The 21,765-nt window shown below is 41.1% G+C and overlaps 1 protein-coding gene across 2 annotated transcripts in view; it reads left to right on the plus strand.

The window, feature by feature from the left end:
- MAN2A2 (mannosidase alpha class 2A member 2) overlaps positions 1-21,765 on the plus strand; it is a 222,459-nt gene that overhangs the window by 150,732 nt on the left and 49,962 nt on the right. For both annotated transcript variants that reach the window (XM_075345891.1, XM_075345892.1), the window contains exons 9-14: positions 9,616-9,793; positions 10,496-10,698; positions 11,333-11,515; positions 13,805-13,919; positions 16,397-16,464; positions 16,756-16,921. In XM_075345891.1, the coding sequence (XP_075202006.1) occupies positions 9,616-9,793; positions 10,496-10,698; positions 11,333-11,515; positions 13,805-13,919; positions 16,397-16,464; positions 16,756-16,921 (913 nt within the window). The remainder of the gene's footprint in view (positions 1-9,615; positions 9,794-10,495; positions 10,699-11,332; positions 11,516-13,804; positions 13,920-16,396; positions 16,465-16,755; positions 16,922-21,765) is intronic.

Here is a 21,765-nt window from a genome sequence, read left to right on the forward strand (position 1 = left end):
CCTAAAAAGATGCGTCTTTAGGGTGCGTCTGAAGCTGAGTAAGTTGTGATTTGTCCTAACTTCTTGGGGTAGAGCGTTCCAGAGGGTTGGTGCAGCTCGGAAGAAGTCTTGGATCCGGGAGTGGGAGGTTCGAATTAGTGTGGATGTTAGTCGAAAGTCGCTTGCAGAGCGTAGAGAACGGGTGGACTGATAGACAGAGAGGAGGGTGGAGATGTAGGGGGGTGCTGCACTGTGGAGAGCTTTGTGGGCGAGAACAAGCAGTTTGAATTGGATCCTATGATTTATGGGCAGCCAGTGCAATGACTGGCACAGAGCAGAGGCATCCGAGTAGCGGTTAGCCAGATAGGTGACCCGGGCTGCTGCATTAAGGATTGACTGTAGAGGAGAGAGTCTAGTTAGGGGGAGACCAATTAATATGAGCAAGATGGGGGCATATAGCAGGATGGGAGTATATGAGCAGGATGGATGGGGGTATATGAACAGGATGGGGGTATATGAACAGGATGGGGGGTATATGAACAGGATGGGGGTATATGAACAGGATGGGGGGGTATATGAACAGGATGGGGGTATATGAACAGGATGGGGGTATATGAACAGGATGGGGGTATATGAACAGGATGTGAGTATATGAGCAGGATGGATGGGGGGTATATGAACAGGATGGGGGTATATGAACAGGATGGGGGTATATGAACAGGATGGGGGTATATGAACAGGATGGGGGTATATGAACAGGATGGGGGAATATGAGCAGGATGGATGGAGGGTATATGAGCAGGATGGATGGAGGGTATATGAGCAGGATGGATGGAGGGTATATCAATAGGATGGAGGTATATGAACAGGATGGGGGTATATGAGCAGGATGGGGGTATATGAGCAGGATCATATACAAGGCAGGAGGATCATTACCAGGATGGGGTACCTTAGTAGAGAATTTGGGGACATTACCCCCATAACAGTGTCAGCAGCAGATCCTCGCCCCATAACAGTGTGTCATGACCACATTTTTTTGCTTAAAGTTTAATTTTCCAATTTTCCTCCTCTAAAACCAGGGTGCGTCTTATAGTCCGGTGCGTCTTATAGTCCGAAAAATACGCTATGTATATTGTAGAATTAGATTTTATCTAATATTGATGGAATTCTAGAATCTAATGTGAAAATTCTGTCACATTCTCTATTCAAAACTTTCCTCGTAAGGTCACTGACTGATCAGTTTAAAGATTTTTTCATTACCTGTGAACGTAAAGGCAGTAACGTCACCTTATGTATATTTGCAAAGTGTTTGGAAACAGCAGATATGTTAATAGCAGCAGGATTCACAGCATCGGTATCTTCTAATGTGTTTTTTTAGTGGACCTGTTCTACAACTAAAGTATTGCACCTGGCAAGGTAAACATTCCACTAAGGAGATTACAAATAATAATAATATTTATTCACTTATATATGAGATATATACCATATTGCAGTTGCCAAAACTAATAATAGAATGGTTGTGGCCAGTACTAAAAGAGAAAAAACTAGTATCTTTAAGAACATGTTCACATGATACACAGCGGGTATGGCCACATTTGTAGAAACCCTTAAACGATAACCATGTATTAAGCTGAGTGTTTTTATCTAAAAAAAAAACTGGGTGATAATATGGAATCAGGTATAAGCGCTGTGCTAGCCACAAATTGAACGTTTTTATTAGTGAAAACAGAAGTTTATCATTGTGGTTTAAAATGGACAAATACTTAAACAGGTGGATCACTACTTATTTTTCCAAGCCACAGCGATATAAAGTTGAGAAACAATATTTCTCTCAAATACCTTGTGTTGCCAGTAGTGCCTGTGAGTGGCGCTATTGTGGTACGCTCATCCCCTTCTCGTGACCCCCGGGCTCATGACCTCTGGGATCCGGTGATGTCACGTCAACTTCCAGTTGACCTGATATCACCGTGGCCGGCGCCAGTCTTCCTGAGTTACTGGGCTGTGGGTGATGTTTCACCGCTTGTCACAACATAGCGTCACAGCCCAGCATCTTCCTGCTCCCTCCTTCACTGCAGAGTGCATGCAAGATGCTGGGCTGTGACAAGCGGTGAAACACCACCCACAGCGCAGTCACTCAGGAAGACTGGGGCTGTCTGCGGTGATGTCAGGTCAACTGGAAGTTGACGTGACATCACCGGACATCAGAGTTCATGGAGCCTGAGGGTCACAAGAAGGGGATGAGCGGACTGCAACAACACCGCTCAAAGGCACTATTGGCAACACAAGGTATTTGAGGGAAACCTTGTTTTTCAACATTATATCGATGTGGCTTGGAAAAATAAGTGGTGAACCACCTCTTTAATAATGCTCATAATTTCTGTAAATTGAGGACTGTATTGAGTTGAAAAAGGGACTGGTTGCCAAAACAGTATTCTTTTACTTTGATAATAATTCCTATTTTCGTTATTATCCATCAATAATTTATTTCTGTCTATACCAGCTGTAATTTTGTCAGCTCTATTTAGGATTCATTTAGGGTATCCTCAATGGTTGACTATTGAAAAAATATTACGTGATTCAGTAAAAAATAAATCTTGAGAGGTATTGCATTTAACTTGGATCAATTTACCTAGTGGAATGTTTTTAATAGTTTGGTCAGGTGACATTACTGAGCTTGAAGAATGGAAATACCGTGTTTCTTGGGATTAGTATAAAATGTAATGTTTAGATAGCTAATAGTGCTAGAAGGAAAAAAATAGATAGATTTTATGTTTAAAGGAGTTAAAGGAGTTCTGATTAATGTGCTTTATAAAATTATATTCTTCATTTTGTTTCCTCTCATATGAAAAGTAAATCGTCAATATAACAACCGTACCATTTAATTTTATTGAAAAAGGATTAGTGTCCTAACTATTCCTCCCATACTGCCATCACAATATTTGCTAAGGACGAGGAGAATTTGGATCCCATGCTCACACCTTGTTTCTCAAGAAAACACTGTGTGTCAAAGGTAAAATAATTGTGAGTTAGAAGGAAAGTAGTTGTAGAAATAAGATCATTTTGGACAGGAGCCAAGCGCTGAATTTATGGAGGAAATAAGAAAGACTGTTGATGGTAGTATTAGGAGTTATGGAAGGGTGCAGACTGACGACATTGCAGCTCAACCAGTTGTAATTAGGTTCAAATGAAAATTTATCAAAAATTAAAACAATATACAGTGCCTTGCGAAAGTATTCGGCCCCCTTAAATTTTTCAACCTTTTCCCACATATCAGGCTTCAAACATAAAGATAAAAATTTTAATGTTATGGTGAAGAATCAAAAACAAGTGGGACACAATTGTGAAGTTGAATGAAATTTATTGCATATTTTAAATTTTTTAAAAAAAATAAATAACTGAAAAGTGGAGCATGCAATATTATTTGACCCCTTTAAGTGAATACTTTGTAGCACCACCTTTTGCTGCAATTACAGCTGCTAGTCTCTTGGGGTATGTCTCTAACAGTTTTGCACATCGAGAGACTGAAATTCTTGCCCATTCTTCCTTTGCAAGCAGCTGGAGCTGAGTGAGGTTGGATGGAGAGCGTTTGTGAACAGCAGCTTTCAGCTCTTTCCACAGATTCGCGATTGGATTCAGGTCTGGACTTTAACTTGGCTATTCCAACATTTGGTTACGTTTATTTGTGAACCATTCCAGTGTAGATTTTGCTTTATGTTTGGGATCATTGTCTTGTTGGAAGACAAATCTCCGTCCCAGTTTCAGCTTTTTTGCAGACTCCCAACAGGTTTTCTTCAGAATGGTCCTGTATTTAGCTCCATCCATATTCCCATCAATTTTAACCATCTTTGCTGTCCCTGCTGAAGAAAATCAGGCCCAAACCATGATGCTTCCACCACCATGATTGACAGTGGGGATGGTGTGTTCAGCGTGATGAGCTGTGTTGCTTTTATGACAAAAATATCGTTTCACATTGTGCCCAAAAAGTTTGATTTTGGTTTCATCTCACCAGATCACCTTCTTCCACATGTTTGGTGTGTCTCACAGGTGGCTTGTGGCAAACTTTAAACAACACTTTTTATGGATATCTTTGAGAAATGGCTTTCTCCTTGCCACTCTTCCATAAAGGCCAGATTTGTGCAGTGTACAACTGATTGTTGTCCTATGGACAGACTCTCCCACCTCAGCTGTAGATCTCTGCAGTTCATCCAGAATGATCATGGGCCTCTTGGCTGCATCTCTGATCAGTCTTCTTGTTTGAGATGAAAGTTTGGATGGACGGCCGGGTCTTGGTAGATTTGCAGTGGTATGATACTCCTTCTATTTCAATATGATCGCTTGCACAGTGCTTCTTAGGATGTTTGAAGTTTTGGAAATCTTTTTGTAACCAAATCCAGCTTTAAACTTCTCCACAACAGTATCATGGACCTGCCTGTTGTGTTCCTTGGTCTTCATGATGCTAGCTGCGCTTTAAACAGAGCATTGAGACTATCACAGGGGAGGTGCATTTATACGGAGACTTGATTACACACAGGTGACTTATAGTTATCATCATCAGTCATTTAGGACAACATTAGATCATTCAGAGATCCTCAATGAACTTCTGGAGTGAGTTTGCTGCACTGAAAGTAAAGAGGCCGAATAATATTGGACACCCCACTTTTCAGTTATTTATTTTTTTAAAAAGTTTAAAATAAGCAATAAATTTCATTCAACTTCACAATTGTTTCCCACTTGATGTTGATTCTTCACCATAACATTAACATTTTTATCTTCATGTCTGAAGCCTGAAATGTGGTAAAAGATTGAAAAATTCAAGGGGGCTGAATACTTTCGCAATGCACTCTATTTCGAATCCCGGGTAAATCCTGCACAAAAGGTTGAAGATAATGGCCAACCCATGCACGTAATTTTTCTCCAAGAAAGCAAATACAGACTTTAATGGGTCTCATTGGAGGAGAAAAAATATTTTCATGTATTTTGGGGAAAAAATTACATATACAGTACAGACCAAAAGTTTGGACACACCTTCTCATCTCTAGAGCAACTATTAAGAGGAGACTTTGTGCAGCAGGCCTTCATGGTAAAATAGCTGCTAGGAAACTTCTGCTAAGGACAGGAAACAAGCAGAAGAGACTTGTTTGGGCTAAAGAACACAAGGAATGAACATTAGACCAGTGGAAATCTGTGCTTTGGTCTGATGATTTTAAATTTGAGATCTTTGGATCCAACCACCGTGTCTTTGTAGAAAAGGTGAACGGATGGACTCTACATGCCTGGTTCCACCGTGAAGCATGAAGGAGGAGGTGTGATGGAGTGGGGGTGCTTTGCTGCTGACACTGTTGGGAATTTATTCAAAATTGAAGGCATACAGAACCAGCATGGCTACCACAGCATCTTGCAGCGGCATGCTGTTCCATCCGGTTTGCGTTTAGTTGGACCATCATTTATTTTTCAACAGGGCAATGACCCCCAACACACCTCCAGGCTGTGTAAGGGCTATTTGACTAAGAAGGAGAGTGATGGGATGCTATGCCAGATGACCTGGCCTCCACAGTCACCTGACCTGAACCCAATCGAGATGGTTTGGTGAGCTGGACCGCAGAGTGAAGGCAAAAGGGCCAACAAGTGCTAAGCATTTCTGGGAACTCCTTCAAGACTGTTGGAAAACCATTTCCGGTGACTACTTCTTGAAGCTCATCAAGAGAATGCCAAGAGTGTGCAAAGCAGTAATCAAACCAAAAAGGTGGCTACTTTGAAGAACCTAGAATATAAGACATATTTTCAGTTGTTCCACACTTTTTTAAGTATTTCATTCCACATGTTTTCATTCATAGTTTTGATGTCTTCAATGTGAATCTACAATTTTTAGAGTCATGAAAATAAAGAAAACTCTTTGAATGAGAAGGTGTGTCAAAACGTTTGGTCTGTACTGTAGGTATAATAGGGTTATCAACATATAAATATTTGGATAATTTTTTGTCAATGGCTCTCAAAATCAGTCCATCTTCTAAGAGTTTATATAATTTTGGTGAAAATTCTCATTATAGATCTCAGGATAGTTCAAGGTTGTTAGAATTATTTACAAAGTCTATCAAACTGAGAGAGTAATAGAGGCCAAAATTCATAACTATGATGGCCCCCCTTTGTTGGCAGATTTAATTAGTAGATCATTATTGTCTTTAAGTTAAGCGCACTCCTTTCTTCCAGAGATACATTATCTTAACTATAAGTAGAAGACCATTTCTCTAACAAAATAAGTTATTTTTTCCACAAATTCTTGAAATTGGTCAAGGGAAGCTGGCCGTGATAGAATCGATAAAAATAAGAATTGCTTGAAGCAAGAGGGTGAATATTAGATCCTTTGAATCTGAATCTGTTTCCATGAAACTTACATTTAATAATATGTTGTCTTCAAGTAATTGTTATTTTGATTCCATTCAGATATTGAAGAAGTCTTTAAACCGATAATAGGCCTTAAAGGGGTTGTCCAGTCTAAAATGATTAAGTCTGCAGTCACTCTATGTGACTGCAGACTTCTGAATTCACCCAGCACACACACTGGCATTGATCATGTAACCACAAATATGGATTTCAAGATAATATTTAGGTCGGCTTTCTCTATTGCTATGTAGTGCTCATATCATAGGATGGCTTCCCCAATCACAAGATGAAAGAAGTTTCGGCACTCACATGTATTCCTTTGATGCTTATTTATTCCATAAAGCCAAAATTTTCTTTACAACCTGTCAATAAATGACGCGTTTCGGCTGGATAGCCTTTCTCAAAACAGTGTAACCTACTACTAAACAACCCACTCTGACATAGACTGTAGGGCGTGAACCTCAAACACCTGAAACTCATTTCAGTCACCACAATGAAAAATCAACTCCATTATACCAAAGAAAATATAAACGGATGTATATATTTAGTTGGAATTTTTTGTTGATATTTTCTTTGGTATAATGGAGTTGATTTTGACTTTTTCATTGTGGTGACTGAAATGAGTTTCAGTTGTTTGAGGTTCACTCCCTATATTCTATTTCAGAGTGGGTTGATTGGTAGTAGGTTACACTGTTTTGAGAAAGGCTATCCAGCTGAAACCCGTCATTTATTGAAATTTATTGGATTTATGAAATAAAGAAGCATCAAATGAATACATGGGAGTGCCGATCCTTCTTTTGTCTTGTGACCGCAAATATGCGATATGCATATTCCTGGCCTGACCCCGACTAGTGGGCATGATCTTGCTGTATACAAGTGCTTGGAGCGAGGCTTCACCCCATCTAGTGGGCATGTCTGACTAGTGGGCTCTTCCACCTGGTGGGCACAGCCTCGCTCAATACATTTGCATTGAGCAAATCTACAGCACTACCTCCTGGCTCAGAAAACTGCGACTCCTTGGAGCACACAATGCATGTTATGGGAGGATTTGTAAGTCTGCAGTCACATAGAGTGACACATAGAGTGACTGCGGACATTTCATTTTATATTTAAGAACTCCTTTAAGAGAAAACTTTTGAATAGAAAATATCATTGGATTTTCACTTTAGATACTAGAATTCATTCAGGTCTCAATGTTAGACAAGATCTAATTCTACAGTATACATAATTATTGCTATATTTTATCTATGCCTTTCTGTTTTTATGTACCTATTTTTATTTAGGTAACTTTTGACACTTTAATACTGTGATTGGTTGTTATAATATGTGACCGAATCGCTCATGTATTTAATACTTGTTAATATCATATTTAGTATGCCATGTATAAGGCATCACACCGAAACGCATAGGTTATACTATCCTTATGGTTCTGCCTGCTCATTACTGCTTTTAAATATATTGGAATAAATATCAAGTTTTACATTCACTTTCATCACTGGAGGATTTCTTCTTCTCTGATGTTTGGTTTGCGTCAGCCTTGCCCAGAGTGTCTCCATGTGATATTTTCCAGCAGCGGCCTCAGGTGTTCACCATCCCAGTGAGTCGACTCTCCTTCCCTATCCCACTATTATTTGACTGTTCTGTAATAATGTCCTGCATTCTGTAATAATGTTCCCCCTCCTTTAATTATATCCCCCTTCCTGGCCACCCTTTTGTAATAATGTCCCCCATATTGTTCTTGGTCCTTTAATAGTATCCCTTTTCCTGTAATAACGTTCCCCATTCTGACCAACTCCATGTAATAATGTTTTCTATTTTGTGATAATGTTTCCCTTCCTTTATTAATATCCCCCTTCCTGTAATAATAATATTCTCAATGATTAAATGATGTCTTCTTTCTGTAATAATCCTGTTGCTATTCATATTAAAAAAAAAAATTTATCTCATCTATTCCTGCTCTCACAGAGAACAGCATTCTCTCTTTCCTCGCAATAGGTAAGGGTGGCACACAGAATCGGACTGGCTACCGGAGGAACCACCACTAATACTAGGCCTGGCAGCAGTTACCTGCACTGAACTCCGGAGCTCTCCCCTGAGCTCCGGAGTGCAGCCTGGATTGAACTCGGGGTTTGCAGGACTAAACTGCAAGTGCCGACTGATTCCACGGCGATTTTCGTTCAGTTCATGTCACAGCTGCGGACAGGTCGGGCTGAACTCCGGAGCTCAGGTGAGAACTTCGGAGTTCAGCCTGGCCTATCTGCAGCTGCCATGAACTGAACCGCAAAGACCGTGGAATCATTCGGTGCTTGCAGTTCAGTCCTGCAAACCCTGAGTTCAGTCCAGGCTGCACTCCGGAGCTCAGGTGAGAGCTCCGGAGTTTAGTGCAGGTAACCGCAGCCAGGCCTGGTATTACTGGAGGTTCCTCCGGTAGCCAATCCAACACTGGTGACACATGGCAGTGACGTCATGCGCCGCCTGCAACGGACACGTCCAATTCAGCTACCAGCCTCTGATAGACTAGTGAACTGTATAATGTGATAATGTGGGAGCGCTCTCTGCGCTATGATACATTTCAATTGAGTGTGTGTCCGAGGATGTACATTCAGCTGAAAAAAGCGCTGGTGTCCGTGGTCTCCTTCTTCCCCGGACGGGTCACAATAATCTCAGGAGTTCTGGTGCCCCACATGCCCCAGAATGGATCATCAGGGGCTGCATTGGGCTCACAGGCCACATATGAGACCCCTGCTCTAGAACCATGGTTGTACTGGTATTGCTATTGTCAGCAAATTTTCATTTTTCTCTAGTCACATAGTATACCAAAGACTTTTTATCATGTTTGACCTAGCTGTTAGAAGATTGGAGCAATGCAGATATTGTCTTCTAAGGAGACTGTCAACACAAAATGACCAGACTGCGCACAGGGCTCGGTGCACTCTCGATGTGACCAAACAATTCAGTACTCCCACCTACTTCCTTGTCTGGCTCCTGTAAAGCCCGAGCTGCCATCTGTCAGCAGAGATAGAAGCAAAGTAGGTTGTAAGGTGTACAGTATCGGCTATGCCAAGGGTGCACCAAGCACCTGTGCCTGGCTTCAACAGTCATTTTATGCTGATGGAGTCCTCTGAGAAGATGGAAGACAATGACTGCCTTTGACCAGTCTTTTAATTATAAAACATATAGGGATAAATATTTATACATAAGTCTGTGATTAAGTTATTAGATTTATTCTATCAGTAACCACCTTAATTATTACAGGGCAAACCTTCTTCTGGATCAGTATAGAAAGAAATCCAAGCTCTACCGCAGTAAGGTGGTCCTTGTGCCCCTAGGTGATGACTTCCGATATGATAAAATGCAGGAGTGGGACGCTCAGTTTTTAAACTACCAGAAGCTCTTTGACTACATGAACTCTCACTCAGAGCTCCATGTCAAGGTAAGCGGGAATAAATATAGAATTGTTCATGTTTCCTTGACACTTGTTAAAAATGGGCATCATTAGTAATAGTGAAGTGAATAGAAAAGAAAGGTCTAATGGAAACATTTTGTTTCTTTGGGTTGTTTCCGTGTATGTTCACTCGTCTACTGTCAGCCATGTCCACTTTGCAGAGCACAGAGGCAGAATGAATGGGTTAATCTCGTAGTCCATGGCTGTGAGACATTTCATTATACAACATTTCGGGGGGATTTACGTATCAGTGCATATGTGGCAGATAACAGGATCACAATAGTGCAAGCCACATTTGCCCAGATATTTTTTAGCTTTTTCAGTTTAAAAAATAGCAAAAAAAGGAAATAAATTGAAAAAAAAATCTTTAAGTAGTGCAAAGGCATGACCAAACGTTGTCTAATAGGATGGCGTAAATCATAGTGGAAATATATACCAGATCATTACTGTTTTTATTTTATTTATTTTTTTTGCGCATGGACAGCACAAAATGTTATATTCATTAAGAGGCATGAACCGGTCAAGAACTGCAGGACTGTTCACTACAGTGGGATTTTTTTCAGCATATGAAACCCCAATCTGAATAAATCCCCCCTATATGTTAATGTATTCATGTGTTTTCAGCTCTAATCTAAGGACTATGGGTTGATCTAATAATTACTTTACTAATACCTGTGGCGCCCTCTACAGGCTCAGTTTGGAACGTTGTCAGATTATTTTGATGCTCTATATAAGAAGATGGGGGTAAATCCGGGGATGAAGCCTCCTGACTTTCCTGTCCTCACTGGAGACTTCTTCTCTTATGCTGACCGAGAGGATCACTATTGGACCGGCTACTATACATCAAGACCTTTTTACAAGAGCATGGACAGGGTGTTAGAGTCACATATACGGTAGGTCCAAAAAAAGATAAACATTGCCAAAAATAATTATAGGCTAGAGAACGGCACAGTGTTACTTAAAGCAGAACACGGACAAGAGTTGGGCTGTTCTTTGGAAAAAGCAAACTTTGTTTTAATCCATAAAAAGCAGCTCTCACTAAAATATTTTATTACTTATACCCATGTAAATGTATACGGTATATACATATATTTACTTACCAATTGTTTCCCAACATGAAGTTAGAAGATGATTACCTTTGGAGGGCTACTGGTTAAAACTAGGACATTTAACTAATCATAAGAAATGGTGGACATAATACAGTGCTGTGACTGTGACATAATATAATCATAATTTTTAGTTATATGGCGCCAACATATTCCGCAGCGTTTTACAATTCAGAGGGGACATATACAGACAATATGAGACAATACAAATAACAAAATTAAGATACCAAGAGGAGTGAGGGCCCTACTCGTAACCTTACAGTCAGAGGAAATAGGGGGGGTATAAAAAGTGAATGGGGGAGGGGTGAAAGCCTGTTATATATGGTCCAGCCATTGATTTAATAGGATATTCAAAACACTCTGTACTTGGTACCTGAAGATGGCATACTTAATGGATTATATGTTCTGTGTACATTTTCAGAGGGGCAGAAATCTTGTACAGTTTGGCCATAAATCATGCAAGACGAGCCGGCCTGGAAAGTAAATATCCTCTCTCTGATTATGCTTTATTAACCGATGCCAGACGCAACCTTGGTTTGTTCCAACATCATGATGCCATCACTGGCACAGCAAAGGAAGCGGTAGTTGTAGACTACGGCGTACGGTAAGGATCCACCAAAGTGGCTTTGTTGGTTTAGGAAATACTTAAAACTAGATCCTTTTTCAGTGTATTTGAACTGCTTTTTTGTTTTACTAAGGAAAAGTAAAAAAGATAGTAAAACAAGTATGAAGAAAAAGTAAAGGAACTGTCCATTGCAAGTGATCAGGTGTCATTTCTTTAAAGGGACTAAGCACAGAATGACTGTTCAAACCAAGAACAAGAACTTTGTGCATCATGGTGTAGACAAACATTGTAGTGCACCTTCCCTCCTGATGGTTTTCCAGCTAACTCTGCCTTTTACTGGCTCGATGAAGCCAGAGCTGTCAATCAAAGAAGTGGGGGTTGAAATAGGGGGAAAACAAGCACTGGGAAGGTGCACTTAAAGGAGTATTCCCATCTCCAAGATCCTATCAAGTTCAGGCGCTTGTGGATCATGTTATTGACAAACATTTTAAAGGTTTATTCCCATCTCCAAAATCCTATCCCATTAAGTAGGTGTAATAATAATAATATTAGCAAATACCTCCAATTAGAAATGTAGTATAGTTTTCTTGAAATAGTCATGTCTCTTACTTCATGTGCAGGGCATTGCAGCTTAAATATCCATGGTTACGACCATGCGCAACTAATTGTCACTATGTGAGCGGTTATAACCATTGACACCTAAGCTGCAATGCCCTGTACATGAGGTAAGAGACATGGCTATCTTAGGAGAACTATACTACATTTAGGCCCTGTGCGCACACTGCGTTTTTTGCCGCGGATTTGCAGCGGTTTTTGCTGCAGAATTGGTGTGGTTTTTGTTCATAAGCTTCATGCAGTCCTTCCAAGGCAAAGTTCATGAGAAATCCAAAATGCTGTTCACACTCTATTTTTTTTTCCTTACAGGTTCTGCTGCAGAATTTCTGCAGCAAAAAAAAGTAGCATGTCACTTCTTCTCTACATTTTTCCCTGTGTGTTGCCATTGACAATATTAAAAAAACGCAGGGACAAAAACGCGGTAAATCCACAGCAAAAAAACGCACCAAACCGCGGTAAAAATGTGTGTGTTTTTGGTGTGGTTTTTTCGCAGGTAGGTGCGTTTTTCTGCCAGAAGATGCGTTTTTCGCTGGAGAAACAAATCCGCAGTGTGTGCGCACATAGCCTTATACAGGAATTGGAGGTATTTGCTAATATTCTTATTATTACACCTACTAAATATTGGGATAGGATCTTGTAGATGGGAATACCCCTTTAAATGATTGGCCCCGTCATGATGCACGAGTGCCTATACTTGGTTTGAACAGTCGTTTTTTGCTGCCAGAGTCCCTTTGGAGGAAGCTGCCATCAGAAACCTATTGTTTAAATTAGGTTTTTGTGTTACTTATATTTTTTAATGTTTTTGGCTAAGTAGTTTATATATACAATAGTACATTTTATACATGCAAACGTTTTAGGAAGATGTGACGCTTTTGCGCGAGCACCGACTGCTCCGTCTGCTCCTCCCATCTATTTCCTGCTGCTGAGCAGGATGGGAAGGAGGTGACGTCCGGTCATCTGGCCAGCGAGCGTTTGCGCAGAACGCTGGAGGAATAGGCGAAAGTGCGGTCACGAGGTTATGGGCGGCACTTGCTGATGACACTCACAGCGCCGCCCATAACCTCGTGCCCGCGCAAAGCGTCACTAGCGGTCACACGTGCACACAGTGCACGGCACCGCTACAGTAGCACAGCGCATGCGCGGGACCACGGGCGCCCAGGGGCGGCGTCCTGAGGTTTGAAATTCAGCGTTCGGGGGCGGCGTAAATCGGCAGGAGGACAGCAATGTACATCAGGCAGCCCGCCCCCATGGAACATTTACGAAATTTGCATACGAAAAGGTACAAGTTTGTAAAGTATTTATTTTGGAATAAAAGGGGCCACAAAAACTATAGGAAGCTTCCTAGAATGCAGCCCAGGAGCTGCAGAGGGGGAAACTTTTAGCTTTATAGCTAAATTTCTGATGACAGGTTCCCTTTAAAGGCCACAATCAATAGCGGTCACAGCATTTAGGAGGCTGGCAAAGGGAGTGCTCTCCCTCTGCCACTCGATTGGCACTCCCACAATGTAATTGTTGTCTGCCGTTCGTTGCCATGGCAACTTGAGGTCATATAATGACCTCTGGATTTTCTGGCTATGGTGACCCTTTAGACCATGTCAGTAGCTTCATTCTAGATGGTGGCATATCCACTAGTTACTTTGTTCTAGCCCAGATCTGTATTTGACTGAGACTTTCGCATGTCAGATCCGTGCATGTTCCTCTTTTCTCTCCCAGGTTGCTCCATTCATTGATGAATTTGAAGCGCATCTTAATTAATGCGGCTCACTACCTCGTTGTGGCAGACAAGGAGAAGTATCACTATGATCACTCTGTGCCGTTCTTCAGCACGGTAATTGTATTACGACATAACAAGTTGGCTCTGGGGTGTGTTTTTAATAGGTCATAGAGATTTAATAAGTCCCATTGTGGCTTCAAAGGAGACGGAAAATAATAAAATGTTTCTCACGCCTTCGTGTGAGGAGTCAGCACAATAAACGAGGCACACATTTATATTATGATAACTAGCTGTAATGTTTTGTGCAGGCTAAATTTCTACATACACAGGGACAAAGCAACGTGTGTAGAGGTAATTATATTTAAGATTATAGTAAATGTGCAGATAAAAAGGACTGTGATGTCTGTTCTTTAAGGCTTCTTAAAGGGAACCTGTCAGGTCCCTTATGCGATCTAACCTACATGCAGGGTGATGTGTGGCCTAGTAACCCCTTCCTACCCATCCCTGTGTTGTAATATTGTGTAATGTGAATGTATAAGGCTACTTTCACACATCCGGTTTGAGCTGTGCGGCTCAATCCGGCTGTGAAACCTATGCAACGGATGCGGCGAAAATACCGCATCCTTTGCATACGTTTTTACATACGGCCCGTATGTTTTTTGCGGTTGCGGCATGCTACTGAGCATGCGCAGTGGAAGAAACCGCATGCGGCGGCCGGATGCGTTTTTTCCGCATTGCGCCGCATCCGGCGCCCATAGGCATGCATTGAAAAATGCGCCGCAGCGGCCGGATGCGGCGCAATGTGTTTTTTTTGCCGGAGCAAAAAACGTTGCAGGCAACGTTCCATCCGGCCGCGGCATCGGCTAAATCTGCCGCATGCGGCAAAAACCGGACCGAACGCAAGCCCATGCGGCACAATACGGCACTAATGTAAGTCTATGCAAAAAAAAACGCAACCGGCGGCAAAAAAAATGGTTGCGGTTTTTCTGCAGAGCGCCGTATTGTGCCGCAGAGCACAAACCGGATGTGTGAAAGTAGCCTTAAAAAAGTTTTATTACTTACATGTTCCCTATGTAAATGATCAGAGGCTGTAGCCCCATGGGCGTCACATCACCCTGTGGACGTTTGCATGTTTTCCGTGGTATCACGCCCCTCATGGATTTACATGTGCGACATCACTATCAGCGTCTTCAGATCCCTCGTGTGCGCACTTACCATTCCCACAGCCATTATCAGGGTGCTCGCTTCTCTGCTTCAGATGCGCTCTGTGCATGCTCAGAAGACTTCTGCGGTTCAGACCATGCACAGAGCGCGTCTGAAGCCGAGAAGTAAGCACCCAGATAACAAGGCAAGCGCGCACGTGTGGGATCTCCAGGAGCTGACGGTGACGTCACTCTTGTAAATCCATGGTGTCACACCCACAGGGGCGTTATACCATGGAAAGCATGTAAACGCCCACAGGGCAATGCGAATCCCATAGGGCTAGACCCTCTGATCACTTACATAGGAAACATGTAAGTAATAAAATGTTTATTTATACATTCATATTACACAATATTACAACACAGGGATGGGTAGGAAGGGGTTACTAGGCCACACATCACCCTGCTTCTAAGTCAGAATGCATATGGGACCTGACAAATTCCCTTTAAACATTACATTTGCATACACATACCTATAGAGTTGCTATATCATGCTGTATACTGTATGTCTTTATTTTTCTTGTATGTGGGACCCATTTGTATTAAATTAATTGTAGTTGAATGCGATTTAAGTATGGCACACTTGGAATTATGGGTGCTCAAAAAGGGTTCAAACCTGTCGTTAGATATAAGAACACCTGGCACACTAAATATGAATAAGAGGACTTTATTACACAGGCAATCCAAACAATGTAACGTTTCGACCCTTATATTCGGGTCTTCATCAGACACAATAGATTCTTGTGCAGGGATATGCCTTTAAGATGGTGACACTGTCAAAATCACCGTGAGATCTATAGATAAATCAGATTGCTGTTCTGTATAGATATAATGGCGCAGTATAGCAGAGCACCTTACATGCAGGGAGGAGGGCGCCTGATTTTGATGGTAATCCTCAGCGTCCCGATAAATTTAGATCTTTTACGGTTTTCAGCTTCCATTTATAGGAAAAACTTCACTTGTCATGTTACATCATGCCCTTCTCTGTGTGTGTAAGACGCTCTGCTATACTACAAAGAAACACGATAAAAATGCATACAAGAAAACAAAGGTGCAGAAATTCTGCAGCATCAAAAACTCAACAAACACTGATCGTGGGAACGCAGCCTAAAGGCCCCGTCACACACACAGATAAATCTTTGGCAGATCTGTGGTTGCAGTGAAATCATGGACATATTGTTCCATTTGTACACAGCCACAAACCTGGCACTGGTTGTCCACAATTTCACTGCAACCACAGATCTGCCGCAGATTTATCTCTGTGTGTGACAGGGCCTTTAAAGTTTTCAAGTAAACCTAGTGGAAGAAGAAATTCCCGTTGCTGCATTATAGTTTTGTCTGTATTGTTAAGTGGTATTATCATTTTAATCTGTTTCTCTTCACTTTCAGGATGACAGCCGATTGACTCAGGAAACATTGCCGGAGAAAACCGTTATTAAATTAGGTACATCTCCAAGGTACGGTGTTGCAGACAGGTAGTCGGTGTGGCCTGTTCCAAGATATACAGTGTTTTCAGCGGCTTCAGTATCCGTTATCTGGCAGGATGCACTTTCTATGTATCAGGATAATTCAGAGCAGTTGTGGGCAGATATTAAAGGACCATTGAATAATAAATTAGGCAGGAGAGATAATTCAGATGTTTAGGACTCATAAGACAGGTCTAATCTTTCCTGGCATGCTGTACTGGCGACATACTGGTGCCATTGTTCACCCTTTTATTGACGTATATTTTCTCTTTTTTGCTTTAGATATTTAGTCGTCTTTAACCCCGTGGAGCAGAATCGCTTGTGTGTGGTCTCTGTTTTGGTGAACACACCTCATGTCCGTGTACTCACAGAAGAAGGACAGCCATTGGCCATTCAGCTTAGTCCAGTATGGCAGACATTGACAGACATGAACCCTGATGTTTTCCAGGTCAGGAAGACTTTTGGTAATGGAGTTCAAGCTGTATGTTTAACTTATACTTTATTGTCTTTCTTTTTCTGTGTCAGATCACTATTTAATTATCTACTTCTGACTATTTTTTTCTTTGCTTTCCATGCCAATTTTAAAATAATAAGAATTAGGCTATGTTCCCATAGATAGACACCGAAACAAAATAAGCAGCACCCTTCGTCCCGATGCAAAAAACAAAGGACCTCTTATTAGCCCGTCTGGCTGTGACAACGTTTCGTTTCAACAATAGATCCTTTTTCAAGCAGCCGTTAAAGATGTTGTCCACTACTTTTACATTGATGGCCTATCCTTAGGGTAGGTCATCAGTGTCTGTTTGCCCAGGGTCCGACACCCCACACCCCCAGCCCTTCACCTGACGGGGTAGCTACAGAACTGAGCATTTTCTGCTGCCAATGCTTTCTCCTAGAGCAGCTGAATCGCAGGGGTGCGGGGTGTCGGACCCCGGTCAATCAGACATTGATGACCTATTCTAAGGATAGGCTATCAATGTTAATTTAGTGGATAACTTCTTTAGGGCTGAGGCCACACGGGGATTTGTGGGAGTCCTCGCATGGCACTCGGCTTATGCTCGCAGCACAGCGGGAGCCAAGTGTCATGCGAGTGTCATGCGACTGTGGTCCGATCGTGCGATCAGACTACAGCTGCGGAGGGGAAGGCCGGTGCTGCAGAGGGGAGGGCCAGCGCTGCGGAGGAGAGGGAGGGATTTATCTCCCTATCTCCTCCCTTGCCGGCTGATGCGAGAATCGCAATGCATTCGCATTACACCGCTGTAATGCGAGTGCAGTGCAATGCTTCTCTTGCCCCCATAGACTTGAATGGTGTGAGTGAAACAGGACCGCATTGCACCTGCAGCATGCTGTGATTGTTTTCTCGGTCTGATTAGGGCTGAGAAAAAAATCGCTCATGTGTGCTGCCCTATAAAATAATATTGGTCCGAGTGGAATGCGATAAAAAAACGCATTCCACTCGCTCCATTACTTGCCATGTGTGCTGACCCTAAGTATTACAGTAGTAGAACATCAATAAATACATATTTGATCATCATTTTGTGAAAAATATACATTATATCCACTGAATCCAAGAACATAAAATGCAAAATACATAATATACGAGGGGCTGCTGATAAGTCTTTGGCTTTACCCAGAAAGAAACAAGATAGGATGATGAAACTACATTTATTCCACATACTCTCCACTGATGTCAACACACTTCTTACATTGGTATTCCAAGTTCTGTCAGCCTAGCAAAAAGAAGGATTTTGGTTGTGCCTCAAACCAGGCATGCGTAGCAGCCATGGCATCAGAAATGGTGTGAAATTTAGTACCCTTGAAGTGTTTCTTCAGGTTTGGAAACAGATGATAGTCGGAGGGAGCTAGATCTGGTGAATAAGGTGGGTGGTCAACCAGCTGGAAGCCCAGCTCTACCAGTTTTGCCATGGTTGCTTGTGTAGTGTGAGCAGAGGTGTTGTCTTACAGGAACAAGATTCCTTTGGACAGCTTGCCGCACCTTTTAGCCTTGAGAGCTGCCTTCAATTGGTCCAAAAGTTCAATGTAATACCTTGCATTGATGGTGGAACCCTTTTGAAGGTAGTCCACTAGTAGCTCCCGAAACACAGATGCCATCACCTTAGTGGCTGATTTTTACACCCTGAACTTCTTTGGATGAGGAGAACCTCTGTGCCTCAACTATTTTGACTGCTCTTTGTTTTCAGGGTCAAACAAATAAATCCAGGTCTCATCCATAGTGAACAGTCCATCCAGGAAGTTCTTATCAGTCCTTAAATGCTGACAAATGGACCGGGAATTTTTCACTCGCATGCTTCTCTAATCTGTGGTCGAACATTTCGGAAACCCACTTTGCAGATAGCTTCCTCATGTCCAAATGTTCATGGATAATGACACAAACACGTTCACGGGAAATCCCCATGATGTCTGCTATTACTTTAGCTGAAATTTGGCGATTCCCCAGTATGAGGTTGTGCACAGCATCAACGATCTCCGGAACAACAAATCACTCTCGGTTGTCCAGGACGTTCCTCATCATTGGTGCTGAAGTGGCCCGTTTTAAATTTGGCAACCCAGTTCTTAACTGTGGAATATGAAGGGTGCATTGATCTCCCAATGTCTGCGACATATCGCCATGAATATCCTTTGTGGACTTCCCTTGCAGAAACAAGAATTTTATCACTCCTCTGCTCTCAGTTACTGTGAATATTGCACTAGACACTGCCATTTTGATTTCCCGCATGTGTAGAACACTGTTGCCAAAAGCAACAAAGACAAAATTTTGAAAACATATATTAGACACATAAGGCTTTTGTGTGAGGTAACATTCGTTACCATAGAAACAAAAAAAGATCACAAAGCCAAAGACTTATGAGCAGGCCCTCGTATAAGCTGCCAATAGTTTACCCTTTTAATAAATATTAATGAGATATATGCATAAACTGTGAAAATGTATATAAAGTAAATAAGTGTATAGGTAGCATTTAATTCATAACATGTGCAGATAATGATGGGAAAGATGACTTACCTAAACATAAATAGCATTATCTTATAATGTTATGAAAACATTTAGTCCAGCGACCTCAGTATCCAATTGTACATGTCTATGAGGTAATACGTTGGTAGGTGGAGAAAAAATAGCGGCATCATTGTTGGAAAATTGCGCATGCGCACTTCATACCACAAGGGAATCAGCACCTTATAGAAAAAAGGAAATTGTTATGAGCTGATGATTGCGGATGCAGCACACAGTGTTACATCGCCACTAAACTGCACAGACACATTTTATTATTTGAAGTAAGCAAGGGCCATATCTGTTAGGAGCAAACAATGCACGCTTATAGAGAAACACTATTGAACCATGGGGCAATCAAAAAGCGCCATATTGTTTAAGGGCAATAAAGTTATGGTAGATTTAACTGTATTTAAGTATTAAGGATTCTTTTTATTCTATATTTGAACCAATATAAGTAATTATTTGTATGGTCATCTTGTAGGCTACTAAGTACATGAAATTCCTCAAGAGATATTAATCACGTTAACATTATATAATCTGTTCCCCGATTACCAACTATCACGTCTTATAGATATTGTATTGTTTAGGATTCAATGATATTTATTTTAATTGGAAAACCTATAATATTATAGACTGAAAAATAATGCAAAAATATGTAAAATAATAAATAAAATAAAATATAGAATACAAAAAATAATTACAGAAAAAATATATGGTAATTCATCAGTGTCTCCAATAATAGATCATCGACATCTGTGAACAATAAAAACTAACATGTTAATATATAATACAAGCAAAAACAAAAATACAAAACTAAATACAGTAGATAACATCAACGAAGATGTACTAATACTTCTATTTTTTATAAAAGTGCACTCATTCTAAATTCTTTGTTTAATCCTTTGGTTCTCAAGGTGTTGAGTTTATAAATCCATTCTAGTTCCTTACACTTTAGTAAATGGATCCTATCACCTCCCCTCCTCTGAGGAAGAACCTGATCAATGAGTCTACATTTTAGATGTTCACACTTTGTTCCTTAGCTAAAAGATGAAAAAATCTCTTCCTCGCTGAAGGTACACAATGTTTCAGCTCAAACAATGACACCTTCTCAAAAGTTTGAAACTTTACGTTCCTTCGACAACCTCTGTAACTCGTTGCCTCCTCAGCCAATTTTTGTTTTTATATTTTGCAATTTTCCCTCCACTTTTTCCAAGAGGTATAACTTTTTTCTTTTTCTGTTAACCTTGCCATATGAGGGTTTTTATTCTGTGGGATGAGTTGTAGTTTTCAATGACACCATCCATTTTTCCCTTCAATGTACTGAAAAATGAAAAAAAAAAAATTCAAAGTAGAATGAAATGCCGAACAAAAATTGCACATGTTTTTAGGGGTTTTATTTTTCCAGCGTTGTTTGTATTTACAATACTTATTCAGCACTTTCGGACATTTTCTTTCTGTGGCCAAAGGAAGAGAAAATGGTGAATTCATTTATATAGGAGTGTAGCCTACATTTTTTACAGATTTTTAGGCATACTGTTTAATTTGTGCAGACGTCAGTGAGCAGGAGGGGAAGCATTGACCTGTATCCATCCATTGATCCTGTGTTGTCTACATTAAAGGGAACCAACCATCAGGATTTTTATATATGAAGGAAAGCCGGTGCTATACTGGAGCTAGGATGCTGAATGTAAGCATAGATTTTGTTCGGAGATTGGATGTTTTATTTCAGAAATATGTGCAAGTAAAGTTCCAGCAATGCACTGGTGTTTGATTGACAGCTGCAACAGGAAGGGAATATGTGGGTCGGGTCTTGCTATCTATTCCCGCTCCTGTCTGCCTGCCTGGCCTTCCTCCACCTGTCGCCGTAATAGACGTTAATTTCAATGCAGGCAGACAGACATGGGCAGGAATAGATAGCTAAACCGACCCACATATTCCCTTCCTGTTCCACCTGTCAATAAAATAGCAGTGCAGTGCTGGAACTTTACTTGCACATATTTCTGACATAAAACATCCAATCTCAGAACACAAGCTAAGCTTACATTCAGCATCCTAGCTCCAGTATAGCACTGGCTTTAATTTATGTATGAAAATCCTGCTGGCTGGTTCCCTTTAAATGTTACATTTCATTGTAATCCGGCCTGAGTGATAATTAGATGCTAACAAGTAATCTCTACAGAACAGCAAATGTCAGTTTAATTTTATCCCCAATGGGCAGAGTGAACACTTCAAGATTTCAGTCTTTTTTTAACATAGTAAGTTAAAAAAACACCATCAAAGCT

This window comes from Anomaloglossus baeobatrachus, chromosome 4 (assembly GCF_048569485.1).
Source record: "Anomaloglossus baeobatrachus isolate aAnoBae1 chromosome 4, aAnoBae1.hap1, whole genome shotgun sequence".
Lineage (NCBI taxonomy): Eukaryota > Metazoa > Chordata > Amphibia > Anura > Aromobatidae > Anomaloglossus > Anomaloglossus baeobatrachus.